Below are 19,376 nucleotides of genomic sequence, written 5' to 3'. Positions count from 1 at the left end.
TAGTCTCCTGAACCGCTTATTCCCTGACCTTATTTTCTTAATTTGTGTGTGTTGTAACAGAGGAAATATCTCTGCCATTTATTCAAAGGAAAAAAAGGGTGGGAGGAAACAATTTTCTAAATGTAAAACAAGAAAAAAATACTCCAAAATGAAAACTGAAACTGAAATGATTGAATGAATGAATTTAAAATGATTTCCCAATTAAAATTTCTTCAGTGTTCACTGTTCAGTTTTTTTTTTTTTTGTTTTTTTTTACCAGGAGCCAAATGATTCGTAGGGGTCAGAAAAGGTGATTAAAACCAGTAGAAACACTGAATAAAGAAGTTTCATGTTACAAATAAGTAATGTGTATTCATCTATTTTCTCTGGTAAGGTAAGATCCAGCTGTTTACAACGGTTTTACTGGGAGCTGAATTATCCGCAGAAGTCTCTTCCTCTCCAAAAATAACAAACCCATCGTTCAAAACAAGTAAAAACTGAATAAAGTCATTCACTGTAAAAAAAATTGTTTTTTTCTAATGCTGTTTGGCTCATCACAGAGGGGCTGCTAACTATGGTAGCTGATACGAAACTGTAGAAACATGACGGTGCTACATGGTGGACTCTGTGGATGAGGACCTGCTCCCTATGCAGATAAAAACGGCTCATTCTAAGGTAAAGAAAACATGACAACAATTCTTGTTTTCCCGTGATTATACATGAAAGAAAAAACACTAAAATATCCCACTAAATCCTACACACTGGACCTTTAAATCTAACCCCACCGTATCAAACGACTGGCAGGACAAGGATGAATGCATTCAGGGAATTAAGTTCCCTACAGACTTTCACAGGTCAAAATGTGATTAGTAATCTAAAATAATTATAAAAAAGTTCAAATTAAAGTAGCTCCCCTACTCAGAATCCCATGTCTTGCTATGCAGAGGTTACTGTCTGAATATGACACCCACATCATCCTTTTATGACTTTTATCAGAAGCCAGACGACACCCAGTCAAACCTGGGGTCACGTGACCAGCTCCACATATTCCCGCTGCTCTGAGATAACGTGATAGTTTTCAGATGCTGACAGTCAAATCTAACACGCAGGAAAATCAGCCTCATAAAACAAAGGACAATGGATCTTTTGTTTCCCTGATGGACTTGCAAAACTTTAACAGCCACAAAGGGTGTAATTATTTTTACCATAGACCATAATGCTTTTCTGTGTATAGCTCGGTTTATACCGGACGCAGACTTATCATGTGTTAGGGTGTAAGGAAAGCTTCTGCAATAAATACACAATGGCTGTATTCAAGTCAAGCTCTCTGTGACCTTTGTTCATTTCAAAGCACATGATGACTAAAGAAAATGTATTCAACGTATTTCCTCCTTCTCTCTCTTCCTCCAATTTAAAGTACACAATTGATGGAGTGAGTCAGCTCATGTGTGGTGTTTCACCTCGAGAAGGAAGTCAGAAGAGTCGTGCACTAGCATCACCAGTGTGCCAACCCTCACATAGTTGGCACAGTAGGAGAAACCGATGAGGAATATGGTGGCGATGTGATGAATAACTTGCTCCTTGAAGTCCTGGAATGCGCACAGAGACCACACAGTATAAGGAAGATGTATAGTGGCAAAAATAAGACTTCAGCAGCTCTGCGTCTGCGGTCTTGTTCATCAGTTGTGTCCAAGTTTTGGAAAGGCAGATTCAAATGTTGTCTGCAGTGATTTGTTGTTATGTTAGAAGCTCTGGTGTCTTTGATCAACAGACTGGAGCCTCTGATGAATCACACAAAACCACCTGAATTTTTTTTCTCACTGAATTTAGGGAATTTCCCAAGAAAGCTTAGTAGCAGCACACATTTAAATGGTTTCTTTAAAAGACAGAAACATGAAAAAAAGAAGAATTAGACTGGTTATTTACTGTAAATCTCTGCATACAAAGCAACTTAGATGTACAGCAAATTCTGATTAATTAAGAGCACATTTAAAGGAACACTGTGCAAGGTTGAGGGGGATTTAGTGACATCTAGTGGTGAGGACTGGACATTGCGACTAGCTATAACTTCTCCTGGTTCAAAATCCTACAGTATTTATTGTTCAGGAGGTGTTTATCAGGAGCCAAATTATCAGCAGAGGTCTCATCCTCTCTGAAAGAAATAAGACTCAGAGATTTAAACAGATAAAAATACTGAATAAAGCAGTTTCACGTTACAAATCAGTGTTTCTCTGTCACTGTTCGGCATGCCAGAGATAGGTCGTCACCGTAACGTGCGCTCACATTTTTTCTCTGACAACTTCAAATCCATACGTTCAGAAGGTTTTTAATAGGAGCTGAATTATCTGAGGTCCCTTCTTAAAAAAAAATTGCATCTGATGATTTATGTTGCAGCGGGGCTGCTAACTGCAGTAACGAAAATGCAAAAGGCATTATCTAAAGCCATTTTTTGGTTTGTCCGTTATTGTACAAGCATGGAGGTGCAACAAGGTGATTTCCATGAATGAGGGCCATTCTCTGTGTAGATATAAATGGCTCAAGCTAATGCCACAAAAACAAACCAATTCTTGTTTTCAACTAAAGACTAACTAAGGATAACATTATTTTGCTTTTCTATACGTTTACATATTATGTTATATTCCATTTCTGTCAACATATCCCCCTAAATCCTACACACTGGACCTTTAAAAGTTTATTAAATTGAATTCCTTTGGATAGGTCTCGGGTAAATCAATTTCTTCTTCTTCTTCTATATATTCTCCTGTTTCAGTGAATTTTACAGTATGTGCTGATCTCCTGCTAAAGACTTAAAAACACTGCAAGACTCAGCACTCAGCAGTTTTAAAATGAGACGCAAACACAAAGTCCACAAAGTTATGATGTAATAGGAGATAATCTAGTGCATAATCCTTATTAAGTGAAATCCCGCAAGAGAAAAACAACATTTGGATTACAGTGAGCAAAAAAACACAACAAGTGTTTGAGTGATGGCATTTAGCTTTTTGGTGTTGACCATCTGACTAAAATCTCAGGCACAAAATGAGAGGAAATGCAGAGGAAACCATGTGAAAACCAAAAGGGTGTTGCTCTGGGGTTTTTTGTTAATGTGTGCGGGAAGAAGGTAGGGTGGGGATATCCGTGAAAATCAAGCTCACACTCACTTTCCGCTTGACGTCCACAGAGACGCACAGAAGCAGCGACAAATAGAAGCCCATTTCCAAGATGTAATACCAGTAATGAGCCTCGGCCACGGGCTAAAGAATGAGAGGAAGAGAGAAACAATAAGTCAAAATTTGCCTTCAACGGTATGTGGCTGCAACAGAAGCATTTCCATCATCATGCTTATCTGCATAGTCTCAGGAACACATGCATGTCGTGGCATTTAAAGCAAAACATTATAAACATATTTTGCAAAAATCTGCCAGTTTTGCAAAAATGTATGCTATTCAACTACATGTTCAAAAGGTTAAAAGTGCAGAATGAAGTGATACTGCAGAGGGACTGTGGGCCCGACAGTCACTCTGAAAGAGAGAAAGATCTTAAGGTTTGGAGGCTACGGGACCCCCCAAAGGCACCATTTATCCTAAAACTACCAAGAATTCCACACTGAGCATGAGCAGCTTCTTCCTGTATGGTCGATTAGTGCAAAAAAGTATAGTGATAAAGTCCAGCAGTGTGTTTCCAAAGCTCTTAACCCTTCAACGCTTTTTTGTGCCGCATTCAGACACCTTTCACCAGCATTTAAACCTCTAAAACCCAGAATATTGGTTTGATTTCTTTAGAAAACACAGGAAAAAACATAATGCAACTTGGCAAGAAATGTTCCACAACATGCAAAATAATAAGTATAGGGTGACAAGGAAATTTTTTTTAAAGAAATCAAGCCGATTTGCTCAGGTTTCACAGGGCTTATGGTCACATCATACCTCTCTCACATTCCCATAAAGGACAAACTGTATAATAAAAAACCTGCTTTTAAAAAGAGGAAGCACTTTTATTGAAAGAAAGGCTTGGTGATCTTAAATCAAAACACCTCAAGCATTCAAAGACTGCAGCAACACAATAGTAGGAAGTTGACCGAGACATTTAACCCCAAAAAGCACATCCTTTCTCTCTGTAAGAGGCCTCAGAAAAGGAAAAAGGTCAGCAGAAGTGTTGCCTGCAGGAGCTGTAATCAGTCAAACTGCAGATACAGAGAGCTTTGCATTTTTTCACGTGTTTTCTGTTCGAGGCCATGACCCCAAAAGGGAAAGGCTGGCTTCCCTGGAAGAATGCCGACCTGCAGGCATACCTAACTGTCACCAACACTGCCGGGATATGAGCTTTTCAAAGCCAAGGTAAAAAAAACCATTAGGCCAACTGTAAAGGAAATGGGGGAATAGAGATGAAAACTAATGGGTGGAAAGTACTGAACAAACTGCACAATAAATCCAGAGCTTTCTGTGGATGAATCCTTCAACACTGTACTCGCACATCGTTTTGCTGTATGTGGTGCTAAGCAAACTCAGCTCAATTTGTTTAGTTTTTAACTAAAAAGTGCCACCTAAAAAAAACCCCAATATTAGTTTCAGTGTATTTAGAGTATTTTCACAGCTTTCCAACGAGGAACTGAAGCCATTATCAAAACCACCAGACTCCATTGACAAAAACAGTAATTTTACTTCCCAGAACATGGGAGTTGCTGGTCTAATGCTGCCTTTATTGGCTAAAGGGGTGAAAACATTCATCAATTGCCACTTGTCTACTGGGAAGTGACTGTTGTTACACAACGTCAAGGAGATTTAGTCTTCAGATCTTTTCAAATTTGACAACATAAACACTTGATATGGAGCCTTGTATTTCCTGCTGGAATGTTTGTTAATGCATTAGCTGACAAGAGCTCAGCAGGGATCAAAGCCGTTGCCCTACAAAACAGTAGTGAAGCCGTCATAAATTGTCAGGAAATAGAGAGCATTGCAAAGACACAGTCCAACAGTCCAAGGCCAAAGATATTCAACTTAAAATCACATGAAATGGAAAAAAGAAGCAAAATGTCACACTTGTGTTTGGCATTTTTACTTGATCAATTAATCCATTATAAAAACTGTTGATCTAACCATATTCTGTTGTATGCAAACTTAATGCTATCAAGTGTTTGAAATAACTGAAACTTTTACTGTCAATCCTAAAATTAAAGAAAAACACACACTTATCCTGATTCAGGAGGCTAGGTCATTTCTTCAAATGTTGCCTGACAATTTTTGACAGTTTAAAGCAACACCAAACATCAAAACTTCCATTTCAAACCACATTATTTCAAGCTCACCTGTTTGGGAAAACCCCTCCAACACTCTCTGTGATCCCAGAACCACGGAGTCTGCAAGACCAAACAAGCATCAGCACAGTGCTCACATGGTACAAACTGCAGCCTGAATATTAACACATGCCTTGTAAGCAGAGAAACACACCATGACACCACAGTGAGTTATGAAATGTGTTTATAACTGCTCACATTACACTGCTCTATTATTGCTCACATCCAATAAAAATGTCCTATTGCTGTTTCTACACATTGTGTGAATAAATGTTATCAGTGAGGGAGAAATAAAAGCGACTATCAGACTTACATTAATTAAAGAGGCGAGCCCTGCAGTGAATGATACGAGGTAGAAGACAAAACGCCAGCTGCGGAGACAAAAATAAACGCCATCATTTGTTAAAGCCTGCAGCATGAATTGAATCAGTTAGTTTTATCAGGAAAAAATTGAAGAAATGTCAAGGAGGCATGTTGTGCAGCAGTAATGTATCTGCATAAATATGAAAGGTTTCATTCCAACGTGCTGATTATTACTGATGTTATCCCTGTAGGAAGAAGTATTGGTCTTGAAAAGACGAGACAATTGAGTGAATTCTTTCCTGTAAAGGAAGAGATCACTCTATTTGCCATTTTACACTGGAATATGAGAGTTTCTTTATAATTTGCTAAAGAAATCAAATTGAAAATATGAAAAAGAGTGTGTGTTTAAAAAAATAAGACTCACGAGGCCTCACAGCATTTTTTGGTGTTGCTGGGTCGGTCCTGGTTCCTTCTGTGTCTGAACCAGGTCTGGATCTTTCTCTGGGAGAGTCCACACTGCTTCACCAAGCTCACCACCTCACTCTGAATACACAAACACATATAATATATACATATTTATACATACACTATAGGTGCACATTTGCAGAATTAGACTGCATTTTTTAAATTTATTTTGTAATTTTTTAACAATACTGAGGATGCAAAGTTTTCCTGACTGTGTTGTGCAACTGCATCTTAGTGTGCAAATACATTTCACACTACTTTGTTTTAAAAAAATGCCTGCCATTGGCCCAGGGTTGGAGAATAATTTTTTTGTCCACCTGCAACTGTGGCTGGTGGATGCCAAAATCTACCAACCACTCAGTTGATTACCATTATTTTTGTGGCTGGTGAGTTTAGCAAATCAAGCAGCAAATTGCATATTTTACCAGCATTTGGCTGGTTTCTGGTGCTAATTGTTAATCCTGCACTGAGCGCCTATTTCAGAAAGAATTCTCCTTCCTTTTGCTATCTGTTTGTTACAAAATCCTCTGAAACTTCAGTACATTAAACATAGTCTCGCATAGACAGACCTATCTCCCTACATTGTTTAAGCGCTGTGCATGAAACAACAACAACAACCACTTTTTGAATGGGTATGTGCTTATTTCTTTTGCAGGAATTTAGCCATTTTATTGCCAGGGCTCTCCTTCCCACATGCAAATGGTCCACCAAAACAAGTTCCCTCCTGGCATTATTTTGCAAGGGCATTGTTGCTGCATCCTGGGCTAGGCGCTGCCCAAGAAAACTGTGATTGGTTTAAGAAATACAAACAACCTTAGAGCGGAATTATGACGGGCTCAGCCAGACCGTTCTCAAGCGCTGGCACAGCGCTAACTAAAACAAAGTGTAAACATAGGTCTGGTAAGACGAGACTAACTGTGTCATGTGTCTGTGGCCCAGTATTTACATGACACAACAACAAATGCAACAGTGAGGTGCTGCTGCAGCTGCGGCTGCAGGTGCGAAGCATATGGAAATATATGATTTGCAAAAAAGTCAGTACACACGTGCATACATGCACAAGAACATACACACTAATAGAGCGACGCATTTGCATACAATATGTCAAGTCATATCTTGCAGGTCCACAGCAGAGCGTGAACGTCAGTGTCGCAATGCCAAATAAAACCAGAAGGAGGGTGGAGGAGTTCCATGTGAACCGAAACTTCACTATAACTTGTCTGCACCTGTTCACTGATTAAGGGAAAATAGAAACTTCTCTGCATAGTGGGACAATTTCTATGCAGTGGCTAACTAAGGCAATGTGGCAATAAAAGGGGATTTTGTTAAGTGAGGAGTACTGACAGCATGCTAATGCTTGGGGTGTTTGAATGAAGTAACATTTTGCCAAATTGTTGAGTGGACACACCTCAAACAAAAAATTTACTATTTCCTGTCTCTTGACTAATTAGCGTACCTTCACTTTGCCTTTGTGTCACTCTTGTGAATCAGGTGAACCTTCCTTGGAACAGCCCAAGAGACAGTTCCTTGTTCTGAAATAGCCACGAACTCAGCCAAATAAAATTGCGAAACAACAAATGCTCTTTTGCAAAGATGCAACCAGACTAAGCACACACTAACAGCAATATTAAACTGCGCTACTACTACTCATGCATTTTCATGTCTGTCTTTTTACTCTATGCGTTTTGATTCACAAATTTGTGCAAAACTCTTCAATCACTTCCGTTGACTGTTTTTGACTTTTACAAAATCACTAAGCAACGTGAGAGTAAGAAATCTCATCAAGCTGTGCATCTACCCTGAAGGGTTGTACAGTATATCTGTGGAGACATGCACTAGTTTCCCATGAAGAACTAAAGTGCTTTTTCAGACTGTATTTCCTCCCACTTCAACCAGGGGTGTAGGTTTGGTTTCAGTTGTGTGGAGGACAAAATGACATCAAGGATCAAGGAATGCTTAACTCATATTAATCTAGTAAATAATCCCCAAAAATACAATGCTGCAAAAACTACTAATTATCAAAAATATTTGTGCAAAAAAACTACAGAATGAAAGAAATACATCACCCCCAAAATGACATTTGTATATGAACTACTCACTGCACACGACCTTAAATTAGTGAAGGAAACTATTTTTTTCGTATGCCTCAACAGTATACAGAAAATACAAAAAGTAACTATACTATAACTATATAAAAACTCTAACACAACAAGAGCAGTATAATCCCATTCTCGTTTTCCAGTCACACGCTTAGTACTTCCTAAACACATGCATTTTTGCAAAAACATTGCAATTTTAAGCATTTGAACTCTGCTCAAACAGATCTTATATGTATGTTCAGGCACACTCACGTAAGCTGAAATGTTTTATGTACTAAAATGCAAACACATGCAGTTTCCAGGGACGTTACTCATCCATGCATGAGACTACTTTTATTGACGTTTTAAATCGTAATGTTTTTGCAAAAATTCATGTGTTTGGGAAGTACTCAGCATACAACTGTATAAGAGTTGTGTGAGTTTGTTCCCTGAGTACTTTGATTCATAAAGAATGGTGACCTTGTAAGATTTGCTGCTTTACCGTGGAGACATGCGTGTTAAAAAAGTTTCCTTGACTAATTTAAGGTAACATTAGGTAAGTAATTAATAAACAAATTTTGCAAGTGTTCCTTTAAGTTATAAATATAATAAGAGGCACATAATTATTATTGCTCTGTACGCTTACAAATGGTTTCAATAACTTTTAAAATTTTAATCTTATATTCGTTTTTTAGGAGGACTTTATCATATATGTCCAGGGACTACGGACAAAAAATATATTCTTTTACCTAACTCAGTTTCTGTTGAGAAAATCAATACATAAATTAGCACAATCACTAACAAATACTATTGCACTGCTGTATATTTGATTTATGTTGAGTTCAAGTGCTTTTTTTTTGGAAAATATTAATTGTAGATTAAAATAGGATTAAATGTTTTGTTTTATTTTTCTTGAAAAACACACTGAGCAGGTGGCAGCACTTTTTTCATCATTAAGTAAATGTCTGCAGATCCTCTTTTCAACAATGTTCAGCAGCCTACGTACACGAGGCACGAGAGTGAAACTCGTTGATGCTTTTAAAGCTTATTGCTTCCAATGCCGGGTAATAACTGAAGGCTCCCCAGAACATTATTTATTAATTCAGCATAAGAGGACACTGGTAAGAGAGTTTAGTGAGTAAACCAAACTGAAGATGTAAAAATGGGGGGAACTAAAAATAGGATTTTACAATTACTGGTTAGAGATTTTTTTGTGAAGGCATGACTGGAATACGAACTTGCGATGGTTGCCGACTGTTCTGTTTGTAGAAGATCTCCAGCTTTGGGATGGAGGCAGCTCGGATCCGAATCCGGTCCTTCACACCTAAATGTTTGCTTAATGGGACACCAATGAGCCTGAGAGGACAGAGAACAGGAGAGAGAAATGTTTTATTTTTTTTCAAATCGACCTCATTCTTTATAGTACCACACAATTTATAATAATTCTGGAGAGATTAATGTGAGATTATATCAACAGCTGCCCAATGTAACTCTAATACTGTACAGACTAATGGCAACAAGATCGCTCATTATGCTGCTCCTGACAGCCTGCAGAGCCGCTCCCAGGGGCGTGTAGTGACATTTGGCCAGGCAGCCTTTGTCATTAGCTGATATGGCATCAAGAGACACTTGATCTGTGTGTGTGTGTGTGTGTGTGTGTGTGTGTGTGTGTGTGTGTGTGTGTGTGTGTGTGTGCACACGCGTTACAGACAGATGGAGACAGAGTGACAGAGAGTGGACAGTGCATGTATAAGCACCAGAGAGATGTTTTGGTAAGTGTGTGTGTGTGTGTGTGTGTGTGTGTGCATGTGCATAATCACGTGTGTAACTCTATCTCAAAGATAATCATCCCGAAGTGGGCAGGGAGAAGAGATCAGAGAGAATGAGAAGGTCAGGAGAGCTTTACACAGAGACAAACAGTGTCTCTGGTTACTGGAATCCTCAACACACACACACACACACACACACACACACACACACACACACACACACACACACACACACACACACACACACACACAAAAACACCAAAACACACCACACAGGAAACAGATGCGGCCTGGGACGATCAAATGAACACACACCTTTTCAGCTTCCAGCTGACTTACAGCTCCTCAGAAATAAACAGCCATAACAATTAACATGCAGTTCAACTACAATGTACACACATGCCAACCACTAACACACACACACACAGGTGCGTGCCGGTACTCAACATATGCTATATGACTATTCACTGACCCCCTCCTCTGCCACTAATACATCTAAAGTTACTACTCTGCTAATAAATACCTGATGAAGGTACAAATGAGGCTTTAAGCCAAACAATGGCGCTAATCTTACACAGCTCATGCCAAGCGAGCTCATGCAGTTTCTCAACTTCAGGACAGATAATACAGCAGCTGATAAGGAAAAGCATGCAAGCACAAGTCAACTATCTGTTCATCCGTCACATGTCCCCGTCATTCTCAATTCCTGCCCTGCTACCAGCAAAACTAGTTAAGCGTACAGGTGAGTTACTTTTTAGAGCATCAACTTACAGTCACACTCTCCTCACTTTGCATGATATCTCATTTTCATGCTGCTGCATTTTTTTATTTGTTTGTCCTAATTCAGTACAGTTTCACCAGATTCTGTTGGGTAACGTTTGGATTGTTGATAGATGGTAGCTTCCTAAAGGCTGACCTCATGAAATGTCTTGTTTTCCAGCACCAAATATTATCTTATTTATCAGAATGCAAGAAAAGCCAGAAAGGCAGCAAATTCCTTCATTTAAAAGCCTCAAAGTATCACATTTTTGGCACTTTTGCTTGAGCAATAGAACAAAATAGTTGCAGATTCGTTTTCTGTCAATCATCTATTCATCTGACTCTAATATGGCCTTAAATGCTGTTAAATGTGTGTAAAAGGTTAGTGATATCGAGTGGTGAGGCTGCAGAACTGATACATGTACCAAATGTGTAGGAGAACTACGGTGGCTGGGACAAAAGCACAAGTGTTTCTATCTAGAGCCGGTGATTTGTTTGTCCATTCTGGGGTACCGTAGAAACAACATGGCAGTCTCCGTGGCAGAGGTGGTGATTATAAACTAATGAAAACATAGTTCTGAAAATGATATACAATTTCTGCCAGTAGATGCCCCTGAATCCTACACACTGGACCTTTAGATGGTGTCACATGGTACAAAACGTGACAAAAATCCACTTCACAATGCTCAAATATTCAAAAAACTTTTTTCCAAGTATTGTCATGATCTCACACTGAAGATAAGATTCACAGAGGTTATGTGACATTTTCTAAGAAGTCTCTAGCTGCTTGCAGTAATAAGCACCACTGGGAATTTACATTTAAGTTTTCCCAACTGTCTTCTTTCCTTGTGAACAGCCAGCGATGCATATGTTGTTAGATGGATGCAGAGAAGCTGTTTTAGCGATTGTTGTGAATCAGCACCACATTAGTGGCCATTCAGCATCAGAAAATTGATTTAACTCAGGAGCTCTAGTTTGCTCTACATCAGCTTAAAAAACCACCACCATTGTTGCCATGCCACAGTTACTCTCTTACTTTCCATTAATGTGCACATCACATTTTATAAGGCCGAGCCCGGTCCCTCTGGGAGGAGAGAGGGCTTTCACAGTCAGCAGCTAAAAACTGTCCACTCATGATGCCTGCCTCTCACTGCATGTCTGATCTTTACCCTCCATCTACTGGGAGGGCCAATAAAAGGTATAGGAGCAATTATCCTGACCTACATGGGCAGCTTAGCAGGCAGAAAACCAGTCAACCAGCCAGCATGACCAGTGGCAATAGGCAGTAAGGCACACACAAAGTATTTAACCTTTGCTTTCAGCTGGCAACAGACTCAGAGAAGTTCCCATCAAGCCTGTTTCTTTGATACTGTTTCCTTAACACATTTAATCATTGTTTAAGATCACAAATATCCACCACAAAACTTACTGCTCCAACTACCAGTCAAGCACAGCAGACATCAAAGTTAACAAAAACGATAAAGCAAATCTCACATCTGTGATTTCATGGTCCCGCTGTGACGGACGCAGGTGTGTCTCACCTCTCAAAGACATATCTGAGGGCTATAAAGGCGAAGGCCAGTGGCAAGGTGTAGATGAGATCCCTGGGTAGAGGATAGCAGCCCTCGTTCTCCGTTACCTCGATGTCCTTCCAGTGCATGCCAGGGGGAAGCCAGTACTCCTCCTGCCACAGCCACTCATTTAGCAGCGCCTCCATCCTGAGGAGAGGAGAACAGTGGTTCATGTGAGTGTTTGTCAGACAAGAGCAGACCTGACCTGTTAAAACATTGATGCCTTATTCATATTTATGCCAAACAGCAGCGTAGACCCTCAAGATTAGACCTTGAAGAGGGAGCATGTTCACATTGATCTGAATGGAATGTCTTTTTTCTGATGTCTTGATCTTTATTGATTAATGGTTGGCTTCAAAAAAAAAAAAAAAAATCTGAAAATTGGTGGAAATGCATTTAAATTTTCCTAGAGCCCAAGGGGGCGTCTTTGCCTCTTTGAAATCTGGTGCAACATAATTTTTTTTTTTCTTTTCGAAAACATGGTGGAAAAGGCAATGATCAAATTGGTAAGAGAGAAATGTTCCACAAATTCCAAGAAAGTATTAGTTTTGGAAAATGGTTTTTCAAAAAAAAGAGAAAAAAGGGAGGGAAAAATGTCTAGGAAAAAAAATAGGGAAAACTTTATTTATAATTTTCATAATAACATTTAAAATTATGTAATAGTTAATATACTTAAAGCACCTTTTCCAGGTAATTTCCTCGTTGTTGTTTTTTTTTCTTTCTTTTTTGTTTTTATTTTATTTTATTTTTTTAACCAATTTTCAATTTTCATGTACTTTTGTAGTTTTATGCTAACTTGGGGATCATTTCTCCTTTAGCTGCCCATTGCCTTCTTCAAATTTTTTTAAAGAAATCAAGCCAGTTTGCTCAAGTTTCAAAATGTTAAATTCTTCATTGCATTTGACCAGCAGTCTTAAACTCAAACATATTAACATTAATTTACATTCACAGAATTATGGCTAAGAAAACAGCAAAATATTACATTTGAGAAGTTAAAGCAGAGAACATTTGGTGTTTTTGCTTTAAAAATTAACACTAGACCATACAATTATCAATAAGTTGCATATTCATTTTCTGTTACTTGATTATTTGATTAATTGACTTATTGTACATGCTCTACACCACACAAATTCGGAAATAACAACAAACAACAGTAGCTTACATTACAACACAGTAGGCCTTCATAACATCATATCCACCAGCCAAAAACAAAAACAACACACCTGTGGGCCTTGATCGAAACAAAAGTCTTTGCATGCGTCCTCATCAAACAACACAACGCAGCCTTGATGCATGAATGGCTTCACGTAGCTACCCAGAAACGCACGCGCGCCAGACCCCCCCACAACAACGCACACACACACACACACACACGAAGACGACTGTGCGAAGCTGATCGATCTGAGGTTAAAAGCTGCTTCCTATAAGCGCCGCACTGACTGGCATATTGATTATAGCGGTTCAGTATGATAGCGCACGTTTAAGCCGACATGCTGCCTGCTGGCAACACAAACCAAAACACCTTGCGTGAGGCGCAGTTAGAAACACTCACACACGCACCCCTTCTTCACAGAGGCACACAAACCTGGTTTCAAACTAATAACGCGTCACATATTAAGTAATAATTGTCGGTAATAACCAATGAATCTGGCAGCCCGATGAGCTGATCGCTTCTCACATCCCGCTACAGCCGAGCAGCCTCGAGCTCAACAGCTTCCCTATTTAATCAAATGTGTCTCTGTCATACGCCACAAACACCGTTAAAACGCTATAACAGAACAGAAATGCGACATTGCGGTTACCTGTTTGGGCTCCGGTGATGGAGATGGAAGCGCACAGCAGCAAATGGGTGAGGAGGAGCGTGTTTGACGCAACCTGCTCCTGCTGAGGGCGGGGAGAGGCACGCGCTGTCATCATCGCCATCTCATTGGGTTTTGTGCCACCCTGCGTGAGATAAACGTATGGTAGTCAGACAAAAAAGTCAAAACTGATAGAGTAAACCACACATTGCATCACAGCATAATGATGTCACTGACTGTCAAAAGACGTAGTTATGAAAAGGAAATCAAAAATGTGACAATGTCTTATCATTTGGCTGTAAACAAAAAGTAAATCAGTTTGTGTCATATTCAGACTCACAGTTTCCTGCACGAGATTTTTTGTTTTAGTGCAGCTTCCATAATTGATATCCGCAAACAAGAGTACATTTTCTTTCTTTTCTTTTTTTTTTCATGTTTCATAAACATTTCAGCAACAAGCAACTTAGGGGTAAAAATGAGCAAAAACAAACAAGTACAAAAAATACATTTAAAAATAACAAAACAAATTGTAAAAAGTACATAAAATATACCTGAGAAGCAACAAAAACTAAATGAAAAAAAATAATAAATAAATAAAACTAAAAAAGTAAAAACAAAAACAGACAAATAAACAAAATGAATAAACAAAAATGTGCTTTATAATAATAATAATAATAATAATAATAATAATAATAATAATAATAATAATAATAATAATAATAATAATGACACACAAGCAAAGTCACATTGATCCAGGTGTCAAAGGGACTATTGGAGCTACACATTATATAAATATTAATCTTTTATTATGAATATTTGGCTGTCAGTAATGAGCCTTGGAAATTTCTGGAGGAAATCGCAGGAGCCTGAATAATGCCCTATTTTCCTCTTGTTCTACTTCCTAAGGTGAGTACAGGGAAATAAGCTGAGACATCAGTGTGGCAAGAAAAAGGAGGCAGTGCTTTCATCAATGATTTCTTTGTAAAAGACCAATTTGTCATTCTTCAAAGTGTCTTGACTGTAGCGCACAAAAGAGGTTACACAACACCTAACAACAGAGCGGATTGAGGGAGATCACACAATAGTGTCAGGGTTTTGCAGAACTAGTATACACACAACAGAGAAGAACATAATGGGAAGTAATTAGGGGCAACTATATATTCTGTTAGAGCTTATTTTAGCTGCAGGCATGTCATACACTTACTAAGTTTTTCTGACAATAGGTGATAATACTGATAGTATTCACCAGAACATGTAACTTTTAACAGCCATGTTTGTCATCACCAGCTCATTTAATTGTACTCTTGTGTACTCTTGTGCCCTTAGGATACATTGGTATACAAAAAAACGTTACCGTTTTTTATGAGGAAGCATCATGTTTTCACTGTGCTGGGTGGATTTAGGAAGTCTCCCCATGGGGACATTTCCTGACTCTGATATCAGTTGTCAATCAACAGTCACGTTAACAAATCTGATAAGATTTAGAGCCGTGCCCACATGACGCTGCTTTTCATACCAATCATGCTCTAACAGTACATACAGGGAAGAGAAAATCCCAACCACCAGTTGTTTATGTAGAAACACTCATGTGATGGACATCAGGATCCAAATGTGTCGCATTTTAATCTGAAAATGGCCAATTCAGAGATTAAAGTTGTAGTTCATAACTTTTATAAAAAATATATGTTTTTGTCATATTTGCTGCAACTGTCACTTCAGTCACACAGTATGGAATTTGACAGATAAGCTGTGCAAAAAAAATCATGTTCCTGCGCCTCCTCGTAGTGACTCTAATGGCGGTTTGAAGAATCCGGCACACTTACGGAAACAACCAATCAGAACTGAGGAGTCTCTAATACTGCCGATCATGTCAATCACAGCTTGTGTGCAGATAAACTGTCAAACTAATCAAACATGAATCAATATTTTATTACTGTGTTGCCTATTTCTCAACTTAAATGTTTTAGTGTACTCTTTAGCTGTAAAATGAGAATGCTTGTGACCCTGACTTTGAAAAACGTCAGGCCAAAACAAAGCACCACCCACTGACCAACAGAAACTCAACTTAACAACTAATGAACTAAACAGGTTGACTGTTTCCAACATGGTGGCTGGATCACAAACGTTCTCATTTTACAGCTATACAGTACACTTAAATATGTTCCTAAAAACATTTGAGATGGGAAATGGGTAATGCAGTCACAGATTCCTGATTCATATTTGATCAGCACTGCCTAGTTTGACTGTTTGACCGCAGTGTATGAGCAGTGGTTGACATGATTGCGTCAAAGACTCCTCGGCTCTGATTGGTTGTTGTTCGTCAGCTGTGGTAGATTCTAGCAAATGCCATCAGAAGGTGTACCAGAAGGAAAGAGGAACATGACTTTTTTTTTCACCGACTCTATGTTTCATGTACTACTGTGTGGATATAGGGACAATTTCAGATAACATGACAAAACGTATTTGATATTATTATTATTATTATTATTATTATTATTATTTAAAGATTTCTAATGTGGGGGGAGGGGCAAAGGGCTGCACGTTGGCGTCAAACCTGTAGCTGCTGCAGCAAGGCCATAGCCTTTGTACATGGGGCACCTGCTCTACCAGGTGAGCTGCTGGGCAACCCACAAAAGTTATCTTAATAAATGTTACACACTTTAGCTTTAAGAAACCACCATTTACAGGTTAAGTCCTGGATTGATGTTGTCATAATGGTAACCATTTACCAGAGGGTGTGTATAGGTGTACATGCAGTTATAAAGAAGTTATTGCTCTTTGTCACATAATCTTTAACCTCTTCCAGTAACAAAGCCAGGAAGTAGAAGGTGTTATTTCAGGTATTTCCCCTCTTCAATGACTGACAGTTTCATCCCTGCCCAATTTGCCACTCTATCGAAAGCCTTGAGGGCAAAGCCTAAAGGTACATTGAATGCAGGATATTCACTTAAATCCCAGATCTGTGAGTACTGGCAAATTCCTAACACCACGACTTCCCGAGTTGTTCACTTTGTAGATGCCAGGTGGTAAATTTAATGTTCCGTGTAGGGCAATCTTACAAAGCAGACATCTCCAACTGTGCTCACAGGGTTACAATGTGCTATTTCATTTATAGCAAAAGAATTAAGAAGACTCTCTCTCTCTATCTCTCTCTGTGCATGCTCTAAACCAACACGTTTCTTGTTTCATGTTGTATGTTGCATGTGGACCTGAGCGACCTGAGAGTTGAGTGTGACTCAGACAAAACATGTGACGGATGAGGAAGCTCTGATGGAGAGATGAAGAGATTTTTCAACGGCTGTGGAATTCTTGAGATACATGTGACAGGTCTTGCAAAAGGTCACACACATATTACAACTTTTCAGGGACTGGTGAAAGTAAACTGAATACATACAAATACACACCATCTTCAGAGTCTTGATCATAAGTGTTACAATTAACTTGCATTGTGAGGCCTTCGCGTAGCAGAGTTGCACTGCAGATACCCTGTTAACACTTGACGTGTGTGTTGATAACATCTCTTCAGTGACAGCCGGGACACGACCCACAAACTGGGTGTGTTCTGTTATCGCTGCATGCTTGTTGTGTTGACCAGCTGTCGTATTTTTTACATGCCAGAGCTAATGTTTTTAATGCTTTCATACCTGTAAGATAACCCGTGTCGTTGATGCACACGAGCACACCTTACAGCACTAAGGTGAACTGGTTACATTAATGTGTATGTACATTTCACATACGGTTGTGCACACCTATAAAAATGCACACTCCCAGTTTTATTTTTTGTCATGAATCCAGCATTAAATTAATTTAATCAGCAAATCTATGATATGTAATTATGTTGTTTAAAATAGAGGTGGAATTTAGGCTGTCTGCACTAACAGCAGGTTACCTCCCTGAGTGAAACGGGCTGGTACACACACACAAATGTCAACATCACACTGGCAAAGGAGACAGACAAAGGCACCGATTGAATCAAATAATAATTCTGCAACATTTTAAAAGTGCAATTATGCATAAAAGTGACCTCATTGTTGGTTTTGAAATGACACCATGTGGTTTTATAGAGTGGTTTTTCCCATGGACGCTGGTGTTTGTGCCCGGACAAAGCCTGTGTGTGACTAGGTGTGTGTGCTGGATAGTAATTGGTATAATGAGCGGAACATTTGTGTCCAAACAAGTGTGACAACCACTGAGTTCATTTCCTGTTTCACAGCCAATCACAACAACAGATGCACAACACGCCACAGCGGGTAAGGTGGTAAATATTAATTAAATGCTGAACCTACAGAACGACACTTGAATTTCAAACCAAGTGTAAAAGTGGCCTAGTGTGTATAAATAATGTATTCATGTGCATGTTCAGAAATATTGAATGCCTGCTGCTTTTTCTTGTGTCCTTGTGACATTCACGGCTTTATTTGGTTACCTTTTCATCTATTCTTTCTCTGCACTCTGCTGGATGAATGCAGTTATTATTGGCATGACCTGTAGCCACAAGGGGGCTACACCATGCCAAGCAATCTGGGTAAAAATACACCAAGTAGAAATATACACAATGTGATCTAAAAAGCACAGTGAAACAGGACAAAGTTACCACAGTGGTGGCTCAGCCAAATGTGAACATCAGTAAGCTAACTTGCTCACAATGACAAAATGCTAATGTTCAGAGGGTATAATGTTCACAGTATGCACTACTTTAACTCAGCATGTTAGCGTGCTAAAATTTGCAAACTGCAAACATATTTTTTGCATATCTGTGCCCAAGGGCCAATAGTCTCAAATCCACCCCTGGTCATAAGCCAGAGTATTGGATTTATTGATGGCGCTTGATCACAACTAAGAGATCACCAAAGTTATTATAATTCCTGCTGATGGGAAGATAAATGTGTGTACCAAATGATTGAGGTTTTACTTAACCCTTTGAAATCTGAGCAAATTAGCTTGATTTCTTTCGAAAACATGGGAATAAGCTTAACCAGAAACTTAACAGAAATGACCCAAAAAAGAATTTACAAGAAAATGACCTGAAAATAAGCCATAAAAAGAAAAAAAAAGAAAAAAGAAACAAGAAAATTACACTCATAGATTACTAAAAAAATGAAATAATTTCTAATTATAAATTTAGCAATAAGAGGTATGAATATAGTTTCCTGGACATTTCCCCTACAGCTAAATTTCTTGTCACCTTTTACAATTTTTTTGCAATTTAGCCAATATTTCTTTCCAAGTTGCTCGTTGAATTTTTCCCATGTTTTAAAAAAGCAATCAAACCAATTTTCGCAGCATCCAGAGGTTTAAATGCTTGTAAAAGGTGTCTCAATGCAGCATAACAAAACTGATGCCAATCCAGGTTGTAAAGG

At 38.8% G+C, this 19,376-nt stretch overlaps 1 protein-coding gene across 4 annotated transcripts in view; it reads right to left on the bottom strand.

Moving 5' to 3' along the window:
• LOC121940075 (ceramide synthase 2-like) overlaps positions 1–19,376 on the bottom strand; it is a 48,917-nt gene that overhangs the window by 3,467 nt on the left and 26,074 nt on the right. Inside the window, exons 3-10 of one of the 4 annotated variants that reach the window (XM_088077745.1) lie at positions 14,020–14,161; positions 12,188–12,364; positions 9,357–9,474; positions 6,000–6,118; positions 5,586–5,643; positions 5,285–5,335; positions 3,141–3,233; positions 1,440–1,568 (exon numbers count right to left, since the gene is read on the bottom strand). In XM_088077745.1, the coding sequence (XP_087933871.1) occupies positions 1,440–1,568; positions 3,141–3,233; positions 5,285–5,335; positions 5,586–5,643; positions 6,000–6,118; positions 9,357–9,474; positions 12,188–12,363 (744 nt within the window). In that variant the 5' untranslated portion in view covers position 12,364; positions 14,020–14,161. Of the gene's footprint in view, positions 1–1,439; positions 1,569–3,140; positions 3,234–5,284; positions 5,336–5,585; positions 5,644–5,999; positions 6,119–9,356; positions 9,475–12,140; positions 12,365–13,440; positions 13,992–14,019; positions 14,178–19,376 lie in introns of those variants that run through there. The other 3 variants (XM_042482946.2, XM_088077744.1, XM_088077746.1) reach the window with 3 other exon arrangements.

The sequence above is a fragment of the Plectropomus leopardus genome, chromosome 5 (genome assembly GCF_026936395.1).
Source record: "Plectropomus leopardus strain MGB_pleo_1.0 chromosome 5, ASM2693639v1, whole genome shotgun sequence".
Lineage (NCBI taxonomy): Eukaryota > Metazoa > Chordata > Actinopteri > Perciformes > Serranidae > Plectropomus > Plectropomus leopardus.
The sequence above is the reverse complement of the archived record's forward strand: the minus strand, read 5'-3'. Positions and strand labels throughout refer to the sequence as shown.